The sequence below is a fragment of the Astyanax mexicanus genome, chromosome 18 (assembly GCF_023375975.1).
Source record: "Astyanax mexicanus isolate ESR-SI-001 chromosome 18, AstMex3_surface, whole genome shotgun sequence".
Taxonomy (NCBI): Eukaryota; Metazoa; Chordata; class Actinopteri; order Characiformes; family Acestrorhamphidae; genus Astyanax; species Astyanax mexicanus.
In genome coordinates this window covers 4,867,783-4,888,745 of record NC_064425.1, presented here as the reverse complement: position 1 = coordinate 4,888,745, position 20,963 = coordinate 4,867,783, and the positions used below count along the sequence as shown (strand labels likewise).

Genomic DNA, 20,963 nt, shown 5'->3' with positions numbered 1-20,963 from the left:
TAAGTTCTAGGAAATATAGTATATAAAAGTTTATTTTTGGATGCAACTTTTTCTGCTTGCCTTAATTAGTGTAATCAACATACAGCTCTGGAAAAAAAAATGAAGAGACCACTTCAGTTTCTGAATCAGTTTCTCAGATCTCAAATAATGCAAAGAAAACAAGTTCATAATTATAAAGTTTTAAGAGTTCAGAAATCAATATTTGGTGGAATAACCCTGGTTTTTAATCACAGTTTTCATGTTCTCCTCCACCAGTCTTACACACTGCTTTTGGATAACTTAATGCCTTTACTCCTGGTGCAAAAAAATCAAGCAGTTCAGCTTGGTTTGATGGCTTATATAAGTCTTCTCAAATAATTTTGAACACAACTGTATATGTTATTTTGAAATGCTGGCTTCCATTTTTGTGGGCATTATATATTAAATAGAACAATAGAAATGAAATAAAATCATACTAATAAACTGTTTGATTTTGAAAGCTGTGACACTACTAGTGATGTTGCGAGCCCTTTTTCCTTTTTCTGTTTAAACATTTAAACAGAATTCTGCTATAATTACAATATATTCTTTTTTATCATGATATATTGTGTGCAATATGGCACACCCTTAATTTGGGCTGCACAATATATTGTTTTAACTTTGTCATTTCAATGTGCATATGCACAATACTACTTACATTGCGAGACATGCAATATCGCACAAGCCAAATTAAATTATACATGTCTTGCTGCAACGTGCTTGATACAAAAATTGTATCTGTACAGTTCTAGTTGCAGAATATATTGCCCGCTATTATTTATTGAATATTTCTATATTCGATGCACAAATGTACAAGTGTGCATCATGACATGTTGGCTCATTGATTTCTATGTTAATATTTTTTTTCTCATTTTAATATTGCAATATATATCACAATATCATCATCTCTATCTGATACTAATCCACTTCAGTTGAATACAATACTGTGAAATGTTAAAATGCTTTTTTAAACTGAGGCACTTTAAAGTCACATAGTCATGAGCTGTCATTCTGAAACTACTCAGATACACAGCGCTGCTGTCCCACAGGAAGAATCACACAGCTAACAGTGTCACATCACACTCTGTGACTGTGGCTATTTCAGTCTAGATACTTCACCCCGGATTTGTTACAGAATTTAGATTTATTATTGTGCTTTCCCTATAATATTCCATCCAGAATTTAGTTAATGTGTTCTTTTTTTGTCTAACCTTCTCTAATAAATTAGCCCTATAGAGAAATGAAGCTTATGTAGAGTAGCTATTATTATTATTATTTGGGTGGTGGGTTGGTTATTCTAAGCACTGCAGTGATTAGCACTGATCAGCATGGTGGTGGTGTATGAGGTGTTAGTGTGTGTTAAGCTGGTACAGTGAGTGGATCAGATACTGCAGCAGTGCTGCTGGAGTTTTTTTGAAAATCAATTTTATTCAGTTTTCAAGCAAGAGAAAAACAAACACAAATGACCAGACCCTACCAACTACAATATACAAATCAGAAGGTACAAATAATATATATATAAAGAGAAAAAAAATAAAAATAAAAAATAACAATAATAAAATAAAAATACAGCACTTCTGGTTTTCAATCATATTTTATGCATAGCATAAATTAAATTCTGTCTATCCACATCTTCAATCACACAGCTATAAATAATAAATATGTGCTCCCAAATACAATTCTCCTAGCCTTACTTTACCCTATGTCTGACAGATACATGAGTGTTACAGCAGTCTTTCCTTTTACTGTGCCTGAAAAGGATGGCGCCAATTTAAAACATTACCACCCTTAAAAATGACCTGCTGCTGGAGTTTTTAAACACAGTGTTTAAACACAGTGTTTAAAAACTCAACTCCAGCAGCAGGTAATTTTTAAGGGTGGTGATGTTTTAAATTGCCCACAGGATGCTGCGTAGAGCTTAGAGTTTTTCAATTTGATAAAATGAAAGAAACTTTTTATTTTAAGTGGTCTCATTTTTTTTTCCAGAGCTGTACACTAAATGACGAATTGCACATCCAAGTTCGACCCACTCTTCTTGTTGAGAAGATAAGACTCCCCTTTCAGTCAAGCATTTTTTTTATTTATTTATAGATGCCAAGTCCATATATCATCTACTATAAAAGTCATTTTCTCTCAAACCAACCCTGGAACAGTGTTGAAATTCTTATGGCTCACATAAGAACACATATTTGAACACTCCTTACCACACAAAGACTGTACCCAACATAACCACTCCTGCCAGGAAAATAGCCTATGAGCTTTCTTGGTATTAAACTTCTGTTACTACTACTTCTACCTATCCTACCAGCTAACAGAGAACATATAAAAAATATAAGAACTTCCAGGAATGTTCTAAAAAAAGTGTGACATAATAATGGTTTGCATCACAACGTTGTTAGAACATTTCTCACATAACGCTCCCAGTTAGATGAGTACTAACATTTGGAAAATGTTCAAAGAAACATTCCTTAAAGATTTAAACACTGGCACAAGTGATGTTGAAGCAACATTTCCATAATGTTTAAATGCATTGCATAAATACATTCTGAGAACATCCAGAAAACCTGACTTGATTGACTTGATTGAATTTCCTCAGAACTTTTAATTGTAACTTTCAGAAAATGTTCTACTTACCAAGAACTATTAGCTGGGATGTTATTCTGGCGTTTACAATGTTAAGCTGTTTTTTATCCTGGAATTTTTTATTAATTTAAAAATGAGACCCTGAGACCCTGGCTCATTCATTCAAGGATTAAACCCTCCTGTAATCCTTCCTGTTGTCAGGAACAGTAATGGTGTTCCCGGGTCATGTTTGACTCTGTGCATGTTTAATTATCCAAAAGGAAACTAAAACAATTTCGGTAACACTTTCTATGAATGTCCTCTCTATAAGACTCTATAAACATACTCATAACACATTATAATGCATTTATAAGGCATTAAAACATGGCTATACATATTTATAAAACTCTATAATTCATCATATAAATATATATATAATTCAAACTCTATAATTCACCATGTTTATTATGCATCATGAACTGTGATTATAATGCATTAATAGCTGTGTTTATAACATGTTATACGTCAATACCAAAAAACTCAGTCCCAGCTTGCAGACCATCTGTATCATGACTAAAAAAGCTTCCAACATATAAACACACCCTCTGTAATCCTATAAATATATTTTTTACCACTCCTGAATTATATTTGTGTTGAATATAGTATTAGTTATAGTCAATTATAATGTATTATAACAAGTCTTTGTGCGCTCTAAGTAAAGTGACATACTTTTTCATTGCTGGACTGGATTATTAATGATAGATATATAAACTATTTTAACATGTATATCATAATCTTATATCTTACATATTATAATCACAAGTCATAATGCTTAATAAACATGGCTATAGTGGGTTATGCATTTTTATAAATATGTATAGCCATCTTTATAATGCCTTATGAATGCATTATAATATATTATGAATGTAGTTATAGAGTCTAATAAAGATGACATTCATAGAAAGTGTTACCACAATTTCTAACAGTCAGTGTAAATATTTCATTACTAACTCTATTACTAATTATTATATCAATATTTAGTGCAATGATGTTCCTTACCTCTAACAGGAAATGATTCAATTAGAATAATTCACTCGTTTTTCAGTAAAAAAAATACATACATACTTTTTTTTATGTGTCACTACTTTTTTACTTTTGAAAGACCAACATATAAAACACAATAGTTCTACACAACATTGAAACACAACATTGCAATTTTGTTTTATTTTTTGCAAATATGTGAGATGAACCATTTTCATATTATATATTGATTACACTAATTAATTCATTAAGGCAAGCAAAAGAAGTTTAATACAGGAAAAAAAATACTTTTAACTATTTTTCCTAGATCTTCAAATTTTAAAACGTGTCAATTTGACCCAGAACAGAAGAGAAGAGAAGAGAAGAGAAGTTTCAATGAGGATTCATGTAAAGGGTATTTAAAAGAGGAACTGTGTCCACAGTCCAAAGCTTTGATACTATCTTATCCCCAACTCCCCAACTCATCATTCCAGAGAACACAGTTCCACTGTTCCACAGCTCAATTCTAGAGGGCTCTATACCCCTTTATGCTGCTAATTTGTTCACATGTATTTGCTCCAGAGAGTCATACTTCTCTTCAGGGCTTTGCTGTGTATGTGTGCATTTGCACATCTGTATCAGCAATAGATGCAACTTAATGTTGCAGAATGTATTTTTTAATAAAGGGGTGTCCATGAACATTTGAAAATGTATAGTCGATGTGTGAATGAATTCATTTTATTATCTATTAAAATATATATATTTATAATTAGCTAATTTCTAGCTAAGTTCTAAAATATCAAGTGCTGCATTTTTTTAATTTTTATTAAGGAACGTGCCCAGTGATGCCCAGTAAAGGTCAAATAAGGCACTCATGTCCTTTCTTTGTCCTCTCTTTGATGTAACTATTTTTGTTCTGATAAAGGTACAGTTGTGTCATTTGGTAAATCATGATAATACTATAAGAAATTAACTGTACATATATTGATATATAAATGCATTTAAAAAATAACCCACATACATGCACTATGGGATTAGCTCCCGGTGATTGAATAATTCTTTATATTAAATGCTAACGCTCTGTATCTGTGTGTTAGAGTGTGTCTGCCCAGCCCCCACCCGCTGGAGGTGGAGAGGAGGCCGCAGTCGGTGGAGAGAGCAGGCTGGGAGGACGCCATCGCTCTTATGGTCAGATATTACTGCGCATGCTCCAGAATGCTGTAGCTCATCGCCCGCATATAGACTGCTGCTGTATAAGACTGTGTGTGTGTGTGTGTGTGTGTGTATGCAGGCGAGGAGTGCAGATGTGGTCTCTGAGCTGCCTGCTGAGTCGTCTCTTCGCTCGTGCACCAGCACCGCCAGCATGAAGGTCAAGAATGTGAAAAAGTAAGTGCCCCTCCCCTCACAGCTGAGCTGCTAAAGAGCTGCTCATGTCTCCTGGCCTCTTTCTCTCTTTCTCTCCTTTGTCTTCCTCTTTTCTGTCTTACTGTGCCTCTGTTTTTTTCACCCTCTATTGTTTCCTTCTTTTTTTATCTTATTCTCTCTCATTCTACATCATTCTGCCTCTCATTCTTATTCTCTTGACACATAGTTTGTCTTTTTCCATTTATTCAGTCTCTCTCTGTCTCATTCTGCCTCAGTCTCTCTCATTCATTCTCATTCTCTCTTTCTGTCTTATTCTGTCATATTCTCTCTTTACCCACCTCCCATTCTGCCTTATCCTCTATTTCTCTTTTAGACTCATTCTCTTTTTTTAATTCAGCTTCATTCTCTTTTTCTCATTCTGCCTCATTTTATTTCTTTCCCTCTCTCATTTATTCTCATTCTCTCTCTGTCTCATTCAGCCTCATTCTCTCTGTGTCTCATTCATTCTCATTCTCTTTGTGTCACATTCAGCCTCATTGTCTTTCTCTCTGTCTCATTCAGCCTCATTGTCTTTCTCTCTGTCTCATTCAGCCTCATTGTCTTTCTCTCTGTCTCATTCAGCCTCATTGTCTCTCTCTGTCTCATTCAGCGTCAGTCTCTCTGTGTCTCATTCATTCTCATTCTCTCTGTGTCACATTCAGCCTCATTGTCTTTCTCTCTGTCTCATTCAGCCTCATTGTCTTTCTCTCTGTCTCATTCAGCCTCATTGTCTCTCTCTGTCTCCTTCAGCGTCAGTCTCTCTCTGTCTATTTCATTCTCATTCTCTCTCTGTCTCATTCAGCCTCATTGTCTTTCTCTCTCTGTCTCATTCAGCCTCATTTATTCTCTCTCTCTGTCTCATTCTGCCTCATTCTCTTTCTCTGTCTCATTCTGTCTCATTCTCTCTCTACACCTCTCCTATTCTGCCTTATTCTCTCACTCTTTCAGCCTCCCTATTGCCTCTCTCTCATTCTGCCTCATTTTCTCTCTTATTCATCTTTAGACTATTTCTTTCCATCTCACTTTTTTTGGCCTAATTCTCTCTTTGTCTCATTCAGCCTCACTCACTCTTCAGTCCCTTCTCATTCTACCTTATTCTATCTGTTTATTCTATGTCTCATGCACCCACAATCTCCCTCTCCAACCCGTCTCATTTTTACTCATTCTTATTGTCTTTCTTTGTCTCTTCTCTGTCTTACTGTCTATTGTGTCTCATTCCTCCTTCTCTTTTTCTTTCTGCCTTTTTCTCTCTTATTCTACCTAATTCAGACACATCCTTCCTTTCACTTTGCCTCATTCACACTCTGCCTTTTTTATCCTCGTTCTTTCACAGTCTAACTTATTTTTAATTCTGCTCTATTATCTTTTTTTTTTATTCTTTCTCGCTGAATGAATACTGATTAGTTTGTGTTCTCTTGCACAGGCTGACTCTCAGTAAAGGCCATTTTCCTCGCCTGGAGGAGTGTGCTCACTTCCACTACGAGAACGTGGACTTCGGCTCTGTTCAGGTGAGTGCCGGAGGCCGCAGATGCAGCACTGCTGAAGGTGCTCTGCTGATTATGGTAAACAGCTTAATTGTGCTTAATTAATTTCTCCTCCTATTAATGGAATGAAGTGTCCGATTTGGAGTTACAAGCTCGCTCTGTCTGCACTTTCTGGCTCGTTGGTGTGACGTATCAACCATCAGGCTAAAGGTAAAGCCTGTTTAGTGCTTCCTGTCTTTGATGCACAGAGTCTTCAGGTGAAGCTTTCTGCAGTTCTCTTTGCCCTCCAGCAGAGAGCAGTAGCTGTCTGTGTTATGGATCTGACTGATGCAGTCGGATGGGTCTGCAGGTTCTGGAGTGAATTGATTGGAGGTGTTATTCTGGTTCTGTTCTCACGGTGCAGTCACCTACACACGAATGAGGGTCTCTGCACCTCCCATTCTTCTACTGTAGCTTTCGCTGTAAAGATTGATTTGAAGAAAAAAGAAAAGCTCCACACATCCTCTTAGACTCAAGGTCAGTTGTGTGTGCGTGTGTGTGTGCGCATGTGTGCGTGTGTGTGTGCGCATGTGCATGTGTGCGTGTGTGTGTTTGGATGGAGCAGTACTGCAGCAAACTGCTCACTCCTCCCAAGACTGATTCACAGTCTTTATTGTGACACACTGCAGTGAGGAGCTGCGGCCTTCACTGGAGTGTTCACACACACTGTACACACTGTGTTCTGCTGTGTGTTTGAGTGTGTGTGTGTGTGTGTGTGTGTGTGTGTGTGTGTGTGTGTGTGTGACACTAGTGCAGTATTGGACTCATGTCCATCACTGATGTTGTATAATTTATTGGACAATAAATTTCTCTTCATTTCTTCTATACACTAATTTTCCAGTACATTTGCATTCATACTTAAAGCTTCAGGGGGCCCAAATCCATGTTTTTTTTCTAACTAGGTTAATCTATCTTCCGTGGACACATGTAGAATACATGTGAAAAGTATGCTGGATCAATAGCATTTTATTAACCAACCAGAAATAAATGAGTGATTTAGAAAGTGGTTCCTAAAGGTTGCTGTAAATTTCATGTGGTTGCTATGGTGTTGTTTTGGTGTTGCAGGGTGGTTGGTAAGAATTTATTTCTGCATTTTCTTCTATGCACTATTTTTTTTAGTACATTTGCATGCATACTTTAAGCCTCAGGGGTCCAAATCCAGTTTTTTTTTTACTAATTAAATTCACATTTTTTTGTAGACACATATAGTATATATGTGATACGTTTGCTGTATCAATAGCATTTCATTAACTAACTAGAAAAATGAGTGATTAGAATGGTTCTGTAGCTCAAGTGATTCCTAATGGTTGCTGTGAATCTCAGGTGGTTACTATGTTGTCGGTAGTAAGTTGCTAAGTGGTTGCTATGGTGTTGTTTGGTGTTGCAGGGTGTTTTGTAAGTTTTTTTCTGCAATTTCTTCTATACACTAATTTTCCAGTATATTTGCATGCATGCTTAAAACTTCAGGGGGCCCAAATCCATGTTTTCTTTTAAATCCATGTTTTTTTCTAACTAGGTTAATCTTTCTTCCGTGGACACATGAAGAATACATTTGAAAAGTATGCTGTATCAATAGCATTTTATTAACCAACCAGAAATAAATGAGTGATTTAGAAAGTGGTTTCTAAAGGTTGCTGTAAATTTCAAGTGGTTGCTATGGTGTTGTTTTGGTGTTGCAGGGTGCTTGGTAAGAGTTTGTTTCTGCATTTTCTGCATTTTCTATGCACTAAATTTTTAGTAAATTTGCATGCATACCTAAAGCCTCAGGGGTCCGAATCCATTTTTTTTACTAATTAAATTCAATTTTTTTGTAGACACATGTAGTATATATGTGAAAAGTTTGCTGCATCAATAGCATTTCATTAACCAGCTAGAAAAAATGAGTGATTAGAATGGTTCTGTAGCTCAAGTGACTCCTAATGGTTGCTGTAAATCTCAGGTGGTTACTATGTTTGTTGGTAGGTAGTTGCTTAGTGGTTGCTATGGTGTTGTTTTGGTGTTGCAGGGTGCTTGGTAAGAGTTTGTTTCTGCGTTTTCTTCTATGCACTAATTTTCCAGTAAATTTGCATGCATACTTAAAGCTTCAGGGGGTCCAAATCCATGCTTTTGTCTCTAACTAGGTTAATCTTTCTTTTGTGGACACATGTAGAATACATGTGAAAAGTATGCTGTATCAATAGCATTTCATTAACCAACCAGAAATAAATGAGTGATTTAGAAAGTGGTTCCTAAAGGTTGATGTAAACCTCAAGTGGTTGCTATGGTGTTGTTTTGCTGTTGCAGGGTGCTTGGTAAGAGTTTTTCTTCCTTTTCTTATATGCACTATTTTTTCATTAAATTTTCATGCATACTTAAAGCCTCAGGTGTCCAAATCTCTTTCTACCCCTCTTATTCTGCCTTATTCTCTCTCTCATTCTGCCTCATTCTCTCTATCTACCCCTCCTATTTTGTCTCCTTCTCTCTCTCATTCTGCCTCATTCTCTCTATCTACCCCTCCTATTTTGTCTCCTTCTCTCTCTCATTCTGCCTCATTCTCTCTCCCTACCCATCCTATTTTGTCTCATTCTCTCTGTCTCATTCTCCCTCATTCTTTCTCCCTGTCTCATTCTGCCTCATTCTCTCTTTGTCTCATTCTGCCTCATTCTTTCTCTATACTCCTCCTATTCTGCCTTATTCTCTCACTCTTTCAGCCTGCCTTATTGTCTCTCTCTTTTCATTTCATTAACTAACTAGAAAAATGAGTGATTTAGAAAGTGGTTCCTAATGGTTGATGTAAACCTCAAGTGGTTGCTATGGTGTTGTTTTGGTGTTGCAGGGTGCTTGGTAAGAGTTTGTTTCTGCATTTTCTTCTATACACTAATTTTCCAGTAAATTTGCATGCATACTCAAAGCCTCAGGTGTCCAAATCCAGGTTTTCTTACTAATTAAATTCACATATTATGTAGACACATATAGTATATATGTGAACGGTTTACTGTATCAATAGCATTTCATTAACCAGCAAGAAAAAATGAGTGATTTAGAATAGCTGTGTAGCTCAAGTGACTCCTAATGGTTGCTGTAAATCTCATGTGGTTGCTATGGTGTTGTTTTGGTGTTGCAGGGTGCTTGGTAAGAGTTTGTTTCTGCATTTTCTTCTATGCACTAATTTTCCAGTAAATTTGCATGCATACTTTAAAGCCTCAGGTGTCCAAATCCATTTTTTTACTAATTAAATTCACATTTTTTGTAGACACATGTAGTATATATATGATAAGTTTGCTGTATCAATAATATTTCATTAACCAGCTAGAAAAAGTGAGTGATTAGGATGGTTCTGTAGCTCAAGTGACTGCTAATGGTCGCTGTAAATCTCAGGTGGTTACTATGTTGTCTGTAGTAAGTTGCTAAGTGGTTGCTATGGTGTTGTTTTGGTGTTGCAGGGTGTTTGGTATTTTTTTTTTTTTTTCTGGAATTTTTTCTATACACTAATTTTCCAGTACATTTGCATGCATACTTAAAACTTCAGGGGGCCCAAATCCATGCTTTTTTCTCTAACTAGTTTAATCTTTCTTTTGTGGACACATGTATTATACATGTAAAAAGTTGGCTGTATTAATAGCATTTCATTAACTAACTAGAAAAATGAGTGATTTAGAATAGCTGTGTAGCTTAAGTGGTTCCTAATGGTTGCTGTAAATCTCAGGCGGTTGCTAGGTTGTTGGTAGGTATAGTAGTTGCTAAGTGGTTGCTCAGGACTTGTTTTGGTGTTGCAGGGTGCTTGGTAAGAGGTGATTTTTTTTTGCTAAATTGGGTGGGTAGATGGCGCTCTTTCCCCTCATCACTCCTAGGGTGATGTAGATCAGCACAAGGCTGCGTCTGTGAGCTGATGTATCAGAACCGAGTCGGTGCGCTTTCCTCCGAGCGTTAGCGCGGTGATGCTACTCAGTAATGGATTAACCATAGATCAGACTCAGAGTACATTAAGTGACACAGAAAATTAACCTTAAACATATTACTTATACAAGTCAATATGAAGACAAAGAAAACATTCTATTCGAACAGTTTCTACACAGACTGTGCTGATATACATTTATATAAATAAATAAAATGAATCACATGAAGGTGGAACATCATAAATAGCCTTGCATTTCCAGTGGGAAGCTATAAGACAGAATCAAGCTCCATCCAGCAGGATCTTTGCTGCATTCCCAGAGGCGGTGTGGATGTCCCACATACCTCGGGTCAGGTTTACAGAAGAGCTATCAGCAAATCTTCTCTCTGAGAGAGAGAGAGAGGAAGCTCCCAGATGCAGTCGGGCTGCATAATGCTAGGAATGCTAGAAAAAAAAAAATCATCATTCAGTTATATATGACCAATTGGTACTTTTGGCAGTGTGGGCACAGTGCCAAGTCCTGCTGGAAAATGAAATGCGCATCTCCATAAAAGTTGTCAGTAGCAGAGGGAATCATGAAGTGCTGTAAGATTTTGTGGGAAAACAAAACTGCACTGACTTTAGACTTGATAATAAAACACAGTGGATCAACACCAGCAGATGACATGTCTCTCCAAACCATCACTGATCATCAGTAAATTTTACATTTCATTTGTAAATCAAGGGAGCAGAGTCTGGAGGAAGAGTGGAGAGACAAACAGTCCAAACTGCTCGAGGTCTAGTGTGCAGTTTCCACCAATCAGTGATGGTTTGGAGAGTCATGTCTGTCATCTGCTGGTGTTGATCCACTGTGTTTTATTATCAAGTCTAAAGTCAGTGCAGTTTTATTCTCCCACAAAATCTTACAGCACTTCATGCTGAACCTCTGCTGATAACAACTTTTATGGAGATGCGGATTTCATTTTCCAGCAGGACTTGGCACACTGCCCACACTGCCAAAAGTACCAGTTGGTCTTATATAATATTCAAATTTTCTGATAAACTGATTTTTGGAGTTTCATTGGCTGTAAGCCATAATCATCAACAATAAAATAAATAAACTCTTAAAACAGATCACATTTCACATTTTGAACTAAATTACTGAAATAAAGTAACTTTTCAATGATATTCTAATTTGCTATGTTGCACTTCTGTTTGATGTTTTCTTCCATTTCTAAAGAGAAGGATTTTAACATCCTTGTTATCCAGTTCCAACTCCAAAAAGCAGCAATGCATCAATGCATGCATGAGCTCTTGCTGATCTGAGACCAGCATCTCCTTGAGTTTCCCCATCCTGGTTTTTGCTCCAGCTTTAGACTGAGATTAACTTTCCTTCCCTTCATCCGTAAATCCTAAATCTGTAAAGGGAGGGGGTCTGTGTTTAGCTTTAGCTGGTTTTAGCTTTCATTCAACATGATTTTATTAGAGCACCTCTAAACCTGAAGCTTGCCCTGGTCTTCTGCATTCTAGGCGAGCATTCATTAGTTCCTCAAAAGCATCCACTGTCCTTAAATAACCTCTTTCCTTTCCAGTTTATTTGAAGATGCAGTGAGAACGATTAAACTAAGCATTTTTCTTAGAGATTCTGCTTCTTAGATTGAGGGATAATTTTCTGAAAGCGCTCAGACTCTGTGTTTTGCGGGATCTTGTGACATTTATCTTGAAAGGGAGAAGATCTGATCAGCACATCACAATCTGGGTCAGTGGTGGATAACATTTTTTTTTCATATTTTAGGTGGTTCTGGTGAAACTAGATTAATTTCAGGTCTTTTGAAGATGATATCTTGCGGATGTCACAGACAGTGAGGTTTTTCTTTTTATTTTTGTGTGTTGTGAGCATTCTGATCAGTCTCAGAGGATCCATGTAACATTTTTAATACTTATTTTCAGGCATTAGAGTGTTCAAATTATCCAATTAACATTAAAATAGTGCAGACCAGTCTAACCAAGTAAAATTACAAAGTATATTATAGGAAAATAATTTTTTTTCTTACTTTTCTCCAAAGTGATACCCCTTGAAAGGATTGCTTGTCTAAGAAAATAGTTTTTTTTTATTAAAGTCTGTAGTTAATATAATATATAACTTAATTTTAATAAGAGTGGACATAGTACAGTATCTCCATAACACTTAGTTAGTGGAATGTTAAATTTTCTCATATTTTAGGCGGCTCATATGAAACTAGATTAATTTCAGGTCTTTTGAAGATGATATCTTTAACTTGTCGGTAGTTTTTAAACAGTTCTGCATTTTTTTTTTACTTTTTGTGTGTTGTGAGCATTCTGATCAGTCTCATGTGGCTCCATGTGACTTTTTATGTTTTTTTTTTTTTATGCATTAGTGTGTTCAAATAATCCATTAAAGTAAAATTACAAAGTAGGAACAATTCGCACATTTTCTTATATTTTTCCAGAGAGATTCCTCCCTAAAATAATTGTTTGTCTAAGAAAATAAAGAATTTTATTAAAGTCTATACTTTATATAATATATAATCCAATAAATATTTTAAAAACATTAAAATAGCGCAGGCCAGTCTAACCAAGTAAAATTACAAAGTATATTTATAGGACAAATTCACAGACTGGATGTTATTTTCAGGAGATTCTAGGATACTTGTATTTATTTTTTCTTACCTTTTTCTAAGGAGATACCTTGTTGAAAGGATTGTTTCCCATAAAGGTTTTTGTTCAAACCTATAGTTACTATAATATATGACCTAATTTAAATAGAGTGGACAGAGTACAGTATCTCCATAACATTTAGCCAGCTAACGTTAGTTAGCGGTGGATTAAATTTTCTCTTATTTTAGTCAGCTCATATGAAACTAGATTAATTTCAGGTGTTTTGAAGATGATATATTTATCGTATCTGTTATTTTTAAACAGTTAGTGCAGACCAGTCTAACCATGTAAAATTAAAAAGTATACTATAGGAAAAATTCACACAGACTGGATGTTATTTTCAGGAGACTTTCTTACGTTTTCCAAGGAGATATCTCCCTGAAATGGTTGTTTGTCTAAGAAAATAAACTTTTTTTTTATTAAAGTCTGTAGTTAATATAATATATAACTCAATTTTAATAGAGTGGACATAGTACAGTATCTCCTTAACACTTATCCAGCTAATGTTAGTTAGCTGTGGATTATTTTTTTTTCATATTTTAGGCGGTTCTGGTGAAACTAGATTAATTTCAGGTCTTTTGAAGATGATATATTGCTGGTGCCAGAGACAGTGAGGTTTGCAGTACTATTATTGTTTAATACAGCTATATACAAATCAGCTTTCTAACAAATAATTTTTTTTTTGTGTGTGTTGTGAGCGTTCTGATCAGTCTCAGAGGCTCCATGTGACTTTTCACGCCTACTTTCATGCATCAGTGTGTTCAAATAATCCAATAACATTAAAATAGCGCAGACCAGTTTAACCAAGTAATTTCAATATAATATGGCTTATCACGCCTTTAATATGTAGCAGCAGAGGTATTGCATGGTATTGTGGGCTATTTGAGGACAGTGGATTGAATTTTCTTTCTAGATGTTCAGGTTTAAAACAGCTCCAGGCTGAAGGTGGACTTTAAATTTAGCAGGTTATTCTCTTTAGGCTCTTTTGTGCAGTTTGTGGAATTTCGTTGAGGATTATTGTTTGCTTAATTGCAAAAGGCTTATGCTGCATTTTATTGCACACGAGGAATGTTAATCAGTTTGTATTGCCGTGGCATTCCTAGTGACCTTTTGGTGCTGCTTTTTAAACAGTTTTGAGCTGATATGTTCACAGTTACTAATATTAAGCAAACAGTTTGTCACGATATATATATATATATATATATATATATATATATATATATATATATATATATATATATATATATATATATATATACAATATTTAACAGTAGTTTTTAAATCTCAAGTTCTTTTCTCTTAGAAAAGTAATGATATTTGTTGTAATCAATGAAAAATGTTTCTTTAATATATAAATATTAAGTATGTGACACTGACTGGGATGAAAAATGCTTAAATAAATAATGAAACACCCTGGTTTTACTTTCATGGTGGGTTTCTGAGGGCTCACAACTTACACTTATACTTATACGTACTACATATACTCTTTTGTAATTATGCAGCATTATATTTAAACTTGGATTTTGTGATTTCTGAGTTCTTGGAAGGACATCTCAACTGGAACGCCCCCGCAAGTCGGATTTATACACATAAAATCGTGAGAGTCTCATCCAAGAAGGCTGCACCGCACATAAACAGTAGTAAGAAGAGCTAGAAGAGCTCTGTCTTCAGGAGTTTATTATTAAAGATAGTGAGAGATTCTCCTGATCTGGTAGTAGAAGGTAGTTAGTTAGTTAGAGGTGTTAGGAGAGTAAGTGCTCTTTGAAGAGCTCTGTCTTCAGGAGTTTATTAAAGATAGTGAGAGATTCTCCTGATCTGGTAGTGGAAGGTAGTTAGTTAGAGGTGTTAGGAGAGTAAGAGCTCTTTGGAGAGCTCTGTCTTCAGGAGTTTATTAAAGATAGTGAGAGATTCTTCTGATCTGGTAGTAGAAGGTAGTTAGTTAGAGGTGTTAGGAGAGTAAGTGCTCTTTGAAGAGCTCTGTCTTCAGGAGTTTATTAAAGATAGTGAGAGATTCTCCTGATCTGGTAGTGGAAGGTAGTTAGTTAGAGGTGTTAGGAGAGTAAGAGCTCTTTGAAGAGCTCTGTCTTCAGGAGTTTATTAAAGATAGTGAGAGATTCTTCTGATCTGGTAGTAGAAGGTAGTTAGTTAGAGGTGTTAGGAGAGTAAGTGCTCTTTGAAGAGCTCTGTCTTCAGGAGTTTATTAAAGATAGTGAGAGATTCTTCTGATCTGGTAGTAGAAGGTAGTTAGTTAGAGGTGTTAGGAGAGTAAGAGCTCTTTGAAGAGCTCTGTCTTCAGGAGTTTATTAATGATAGTGAGGGACGCTCCTGATCTGGTAGTGGAAGGTAGTTGGTTTCCCATTAGGGAAGTCGTAATGTTCATTCAGCAGTATGTGCAGTGAGCTAACTGAACAAATATAAGCCTGTTAGCTTTTTTTTTAGCCTAGCATCCATTTGTTTCCTTGGGCTTGGATTTCCTAAGTCTTATCAGGGAAAAAACATTCTAAACCATTGCTTTGCCTGTTTAGCTCCAGTCAGCTCTGAAGTCAGCTTGGGCAGTGCGGTTTCTGTTAGGTGGAGCATTCAGCGGTGATAAGATGATAAAAGGCAGTCAGCCAGGAATTTATCTCAGCATGGATCTCTTCTGCTTCTTCTATGTGTGCAGTCTTTGAACTTCTCTTTTGAGGACAGTGATACAGGAAAAGCCACAGACACAAGGCCTGGTTCACTCTAGACTGTAGAGTAACAGTGTGGTGCAGGGCGTTGTTGGTTAGCAGAGATAGAACAGCCCTGATACAGCAGCAGATACAACAGCAGCCGCCTTCCTTTCCTACAAGTGCATTGGCTACCTACCGAGGTTCAATAAAAAGAGGCAGAGACTGGTTTTATATGTGTTGGAGGAGGCGTGTCTTGTGCTAGTACCTGCCTGTTAGACTTCTCAAATCATTAGAGGCAGATCTGTTAAAAGCACCTAGAACTAGAACGAAACACAGTGAGGAAGCTTTAAGAATTTATTCTGCAGTCAGTTGGAACAAACTTCCAGAGAATGTGAGATGTTTTAAGACGCAAGGACTTTTTTTTCTGGAGTTGCTCGCTTGTGGTGAGAACGTGATCTCGTCTTAATCTGATCCAGCTATTAAATATTCTTCTATAATTTTATTTCTAATTTTTCCCATTTTTCTCCCCAATTTACACGGCCAATTACCCAACCCACTCATTAGGACTCCCCCTATTACTAGTAATGCCCCAACACACCAGGAGGGTGAAGACTAACACATGCTTCCTCCGATACTTGTGAAGCCAGACACCGCTTCTTTTCGAGCTGCTGCTGATGCAGCATTGCCGAGCAGCCAGCGCGCTTGGAGGAAAGCACAGCGGCTCGGCTCCGGAACATCAGCTCACAGACGCCCTGTGCTGCAGACATCACCCTAGGAGTGATGTGGGGAGAGAGCGCCATCTACCCACCCAGAGGGAGCAGGGCCAATTTTGCTCCCTCTGACGCCGGCAGCTTGATGGCAAAGCTGCATGAGCTGGGGTTCGAACCTGCGACCTCCTGCTCATAGTGGCAGCGCCTTAGACCGCTGGACCACTCGGCGCCCCAGCTATTAAATATTCTTCTTTTAAATTGAGCTAAACTTCTGATAAGGAGCAGTTTAATCTGATATATTAGCCAGAAATTATACAGCTATGAACAAACACTGTCTCTGCTGCTGCTCCACGCTGTTTACACACTAAGAGCGTGATATGTGCAGCGTTCACTGCTCACATCTGCACTGCACATCTGATTAAAAACACTGTTTGAAAGCACAGCGGCAATTTTTCAAGTTTTCAGTGTTCTGTGTTAAAGCAGCTTCACACTGCACAGATATACACACTGGAACACAGAATCTTCTCACTATATTTACTTTATTGCTCCCGTGCCAGACAGCTCTGACCAATCAGAGGAGACGATGAGCTTGCGTGGTTTATTGGTGCGCATTTTGTGTTTAGGTTTTTATGCCTGTGTGAAATCAAACCAAACAGAGGGAGAAACTGTCCAAATATATAAACTCATCAACTGATCCGGACCATAGAAACCTAAAAACTAATGGTGTGAAAACGTTCTTTTATGCTCAGCTAATTAAGTTCTAAATTAGAAATCCTTACAACCAAGCTGAGATGTAAAAAAAAAGGTTTCCTCTAAACAATTTATCACGCATTCTTTATTCCAGCACCCCACATACATACAAGTGCATACTAGTATTTTAATTGACACCACTAATATAAGTATAATTGCCTTTTACATTTCTTACATTCATTCTTTTATTTACATTTAAATATTCACTCTAAAAACTTATAGCATCTTAAGAAGAATAAACATATAAATTGCATGTTTAAAGTAAGAAATTGAACCATTTCCTGACAAGTATTGCATTATTTTTTATATACATTTGTCTACATTTTACACAGTGTCCCAATTAAGTGAAATACGTGTGTTTAGCAGAATACCATAAGAGATACTGTTTGTACCACTTGAAACTGAAACACCTGTCTTCATTTTAGTGTGGGAGGTTTCATGGCTAAATTGGAGCAGCCTGGTGGTCAATCTTCATTAATTGCACGTTGCACCAGTAAGAGCAGAGTGTGAAGGTTCAATTAGCAGGGTAAGAGCACAGTTCTGCTCTAAATATTTCAATGCACACAACATTATGGGTGACATACCAGAGTTCAAAAGAGGACAAATTGTTGGTGCACGTCTTGCTGGTGCATCTGTGACCAAGACAGCAAGTCTTTGTGATGCATCAAGAGCCACGGTATCCAGGGTAATGTCATCATACCACCAAGAAGGACCAACCACATCCAACAGGATTAACTGTGGATGCTGTAAGAGGAAGCTGTCTGAAAGGGATGTTCGGGTGCTAACCCGGATTGTATCCAAAAAACATAAAACCGCGGCTGATCAAATCACGCAGAATTCAATGTGCACCTCAACTCTCCTGTTCCCACCAGAACTGTCCGTCACTATAATACATTATTGTGCTCTAAAACCAGATGTTTCAGTTTCATTGTCCAACCCCTGTATATTAGAATCAGGCAATTTGCTAATTTGTTATTTTTAAAACGGTGTTAAATCAAATGTTTGTTACGCCCTTATGGCATTCAGTGAGCAGCTTCTGCCATGCTTACTTATTTTTCTCGTCTTCTCTCTCTCTCTCTCTCTCTCTCTGTGGGTTATGTCAGAGAGATATATATTTGTGGAGAGAGTGCTGAGCTGGTCGAAGGAGCCGGGCCAGCTCTCAGTGCCGCTCCTCTCTATCCCAGCACTGTTCTCAGTACAGCCCTGCCCTGCCCAGCCCTGCCCTGTGCAGCCCTGCATCTCCTCAGGGCTGCCGTTCAGCTCAGCAGAGGAGGAGAGGAAAGAGGAGGGAGGGATGAGAGGAGGGAGGAGGGGAGCCTTAGGGAAGCTCCCTCTCTAGATTGGTTCTCCTCTCCAGTTGCGTTTAGACACGGAGGTGTGAGCAGCTGCCTGCTGCAGCCGCTGAGCTGGAGACGGCTTGAGAGGGGAGAGCAGCTCGTGAGGAAGTGCGCAGTCTGTCTCTCTCTTCTGGTTTTTGTTGGAGGCTTTAATGAAAGATGGAAATCTTGGAGGAGATGAGCTGCTTCTTTTCTGACTGATCCAAAATCGGCTCTCGGTCGGCTGTGTTGGGATTGCGGAGGTGTGCGTCAGAAGCGTGAAGGGCTTCTGCTGCTGCTGCTGGTGCTGCTGCTGCTGTTCTTCTGCGTTCAGTGTGTGTGTGTGTGTGTGTATAAGAGTGTGTGTGTGTGTGAGAGTGTGTGTGTCGTGCACTGGTGGCTAGTAATAGAGAAAGGCCAGATAAGGGACAGCTCAAATGTTGGACCAGAACTGAGGCCTGGGCTGATGAGGCGAGACGGACTTAATTCTGGTGAGGTTTGATCATTGCTGGTTTTGTTGGCATTATTTCTTATTATTTTATATATTACTTATATATTTCTATTTTAATGTTTTAACCCTTGTGTGGTGTTCATATTTTTGTTACTCGTTTACTTTGTTACTTGTATTTAATTCAGCAAAATTAAGCAATTTTATATTAAAATGCTGTACACATGCTTGCTTCATCTAAATTGCAAGCAATATAAACAGCTTACATGGTTAATATTTGCCCTTTACCTTTCTTATGTTACATTTCTTTTAAAAAGTGCTACTCTTTTTTTTATTAGTTTTTTAATAAAATGTAACAGAAAATGAATTAAACTCAAGATATGAGTAGAAAATTTGTTTAGTTTCAAATTTACAAATGAAGCAATGTTTATTAGCCCCTGGCCAAACATACTGTATGTAATATAAATGTGTGTGTGGGGGGGGGGGTGTACAGTGTGTGTTTATCGAAAATGTGTTTTGATATATGTTTTTCACAAAAAATGAGCCAATGCCAATGAGTTTGAGTTAGAAAAAAAAAAAATTAGTATCATTTGATGATACCCACAGACCCGAACACCACACAAGGGTTAAGCAGATGTTTTATAAATAAATTGATTGAGGTTTCTCTAGCTAGAGCAAGAACTAGAGTCATCAGGTTCATCACCAGATTGTATACATGCTTATATGCATGGTTAGTTAAGGCACATATATCATTACTAACACTGATCTGTACCAAACACAGGTCTATTATATTTAAAAACAAAAGCTTTGAGTGCTCCTTAAATCATCATATATTATTTAAAAAAAAAAGCTGATTGTTTTTTCTGTTTTATACTCTTCGTTTTATAGTATTTAATAGTATTTAATGCAGTGTGCTAGACACATAACTGTGCTACAACACTGAATGAACTACATACTGGATGAATGTGTGTTAAGAGTGTTATTTCCCGCAGTATCGACCCAGCAACTTATCATTTCAGTTACAATGAAGCGCTTAACTAGGTCATTTAGTCTCCTGTGTCAATGCTGTAGTTATCGCTATAAATAAGACATGCTTTCATAATTTTGGAGCCCTTTGAAGTTATTAAATAAATAATAAATTAGGCATCCCATATTTTGGATACTTTGATCCGCGGGACAGATATATATTTTGTATGACGCGTCGTATAAAGAGGTGGCATTAATGAGGTGATGCAAACTCTAAATGTAAATTTCAGCAGACATGGCAAAGCTGTTCATGTTTTTGTTTGTTTGTGTATTTGTTTGTTTTTTTGTGTAGCTAGCTTATGCATTGCTGCTATAAATACTCTTTTATAGCGAGATAACCATGCAGCAAGCTTCCTGTGTGTGCAACGAGCGCATCTGATCAAATTTTTGGCATAAATATTTGATGGGAAGTGGCTGTTCCACACAGGGAATCTTTCAATAGCTACAGTAACAGCTGTATGTTGGGTAAAATTATGCGATAAAGCAAAATGTAATGTAAATTAAATGTATGTTAGAGGATCAGATACAGATTGTCCTATGTTTACATTCAGTAAGAGAGCACTTAATAAAACCACCAAACTGAACTGCTTGAATTTTTGCACCAGGAGTAAAGCAGCATAAAGTTATCCAAAAGCAGTGTGTAAGACTGGTGGAGGAGAACATGCCAAGATGCATGAAAACCAGGGTTATTCCACCAAATATTGATTTCTGAACTCTTAAAACTAAGAATAATAGGAACATGATCTTGTTTTCTTTGCATTATTTAAGGTTTTAAAAGCTCTGCATCTTTATTATTTCAGCCATTTCTTATTTTCTGCAAATAAATTCTCTAAATGACGATATTTTTATTTGGAATTTAGGAGAAATGCTGTCTGTAGTTTATAGAATAAAACATCAATGTTCCTTTTACTCAAACATAAACATATAAATAGCAGAATCAGAGAAACTGAGTCAAAAACTGAAGTGATCTCTTAATTTGTTCCAGAGCTGTACATATAGT

The 20,963-nt window shown here is 37.0% G+C and overlaps 1 protein-coding gene across 1 annotated transcript in view; it reads left to right on the top strand.

Annotated features, from left to right (window-relative positions):
• The window catches only part of arhgap32a (Rho GTPase activating protein 32a), a 63,051-nt gene that overhangs the window by 8,945 nt on the left and 33,143 nt on the right, over window positions 1-20,963 (top strand). Inside the window, exons 3-5 of the mRNA XM_022674824.2 lie at window positions 4,698-4,788; window positions 4,892-4,986; window positions 6,428-6,512. Coding sequence (XP_022530545.2) covers window positions 4,698-4,788; window positions 4,892-4,986; window positions 6,428-6,512 — 271 coding nt within the window. The remainder of the gene's footprint in view (window positions 1-4,697; window positions 4,789-4,891; window positions 4,987-6,427; window positions 6,513-20,963) is intronic.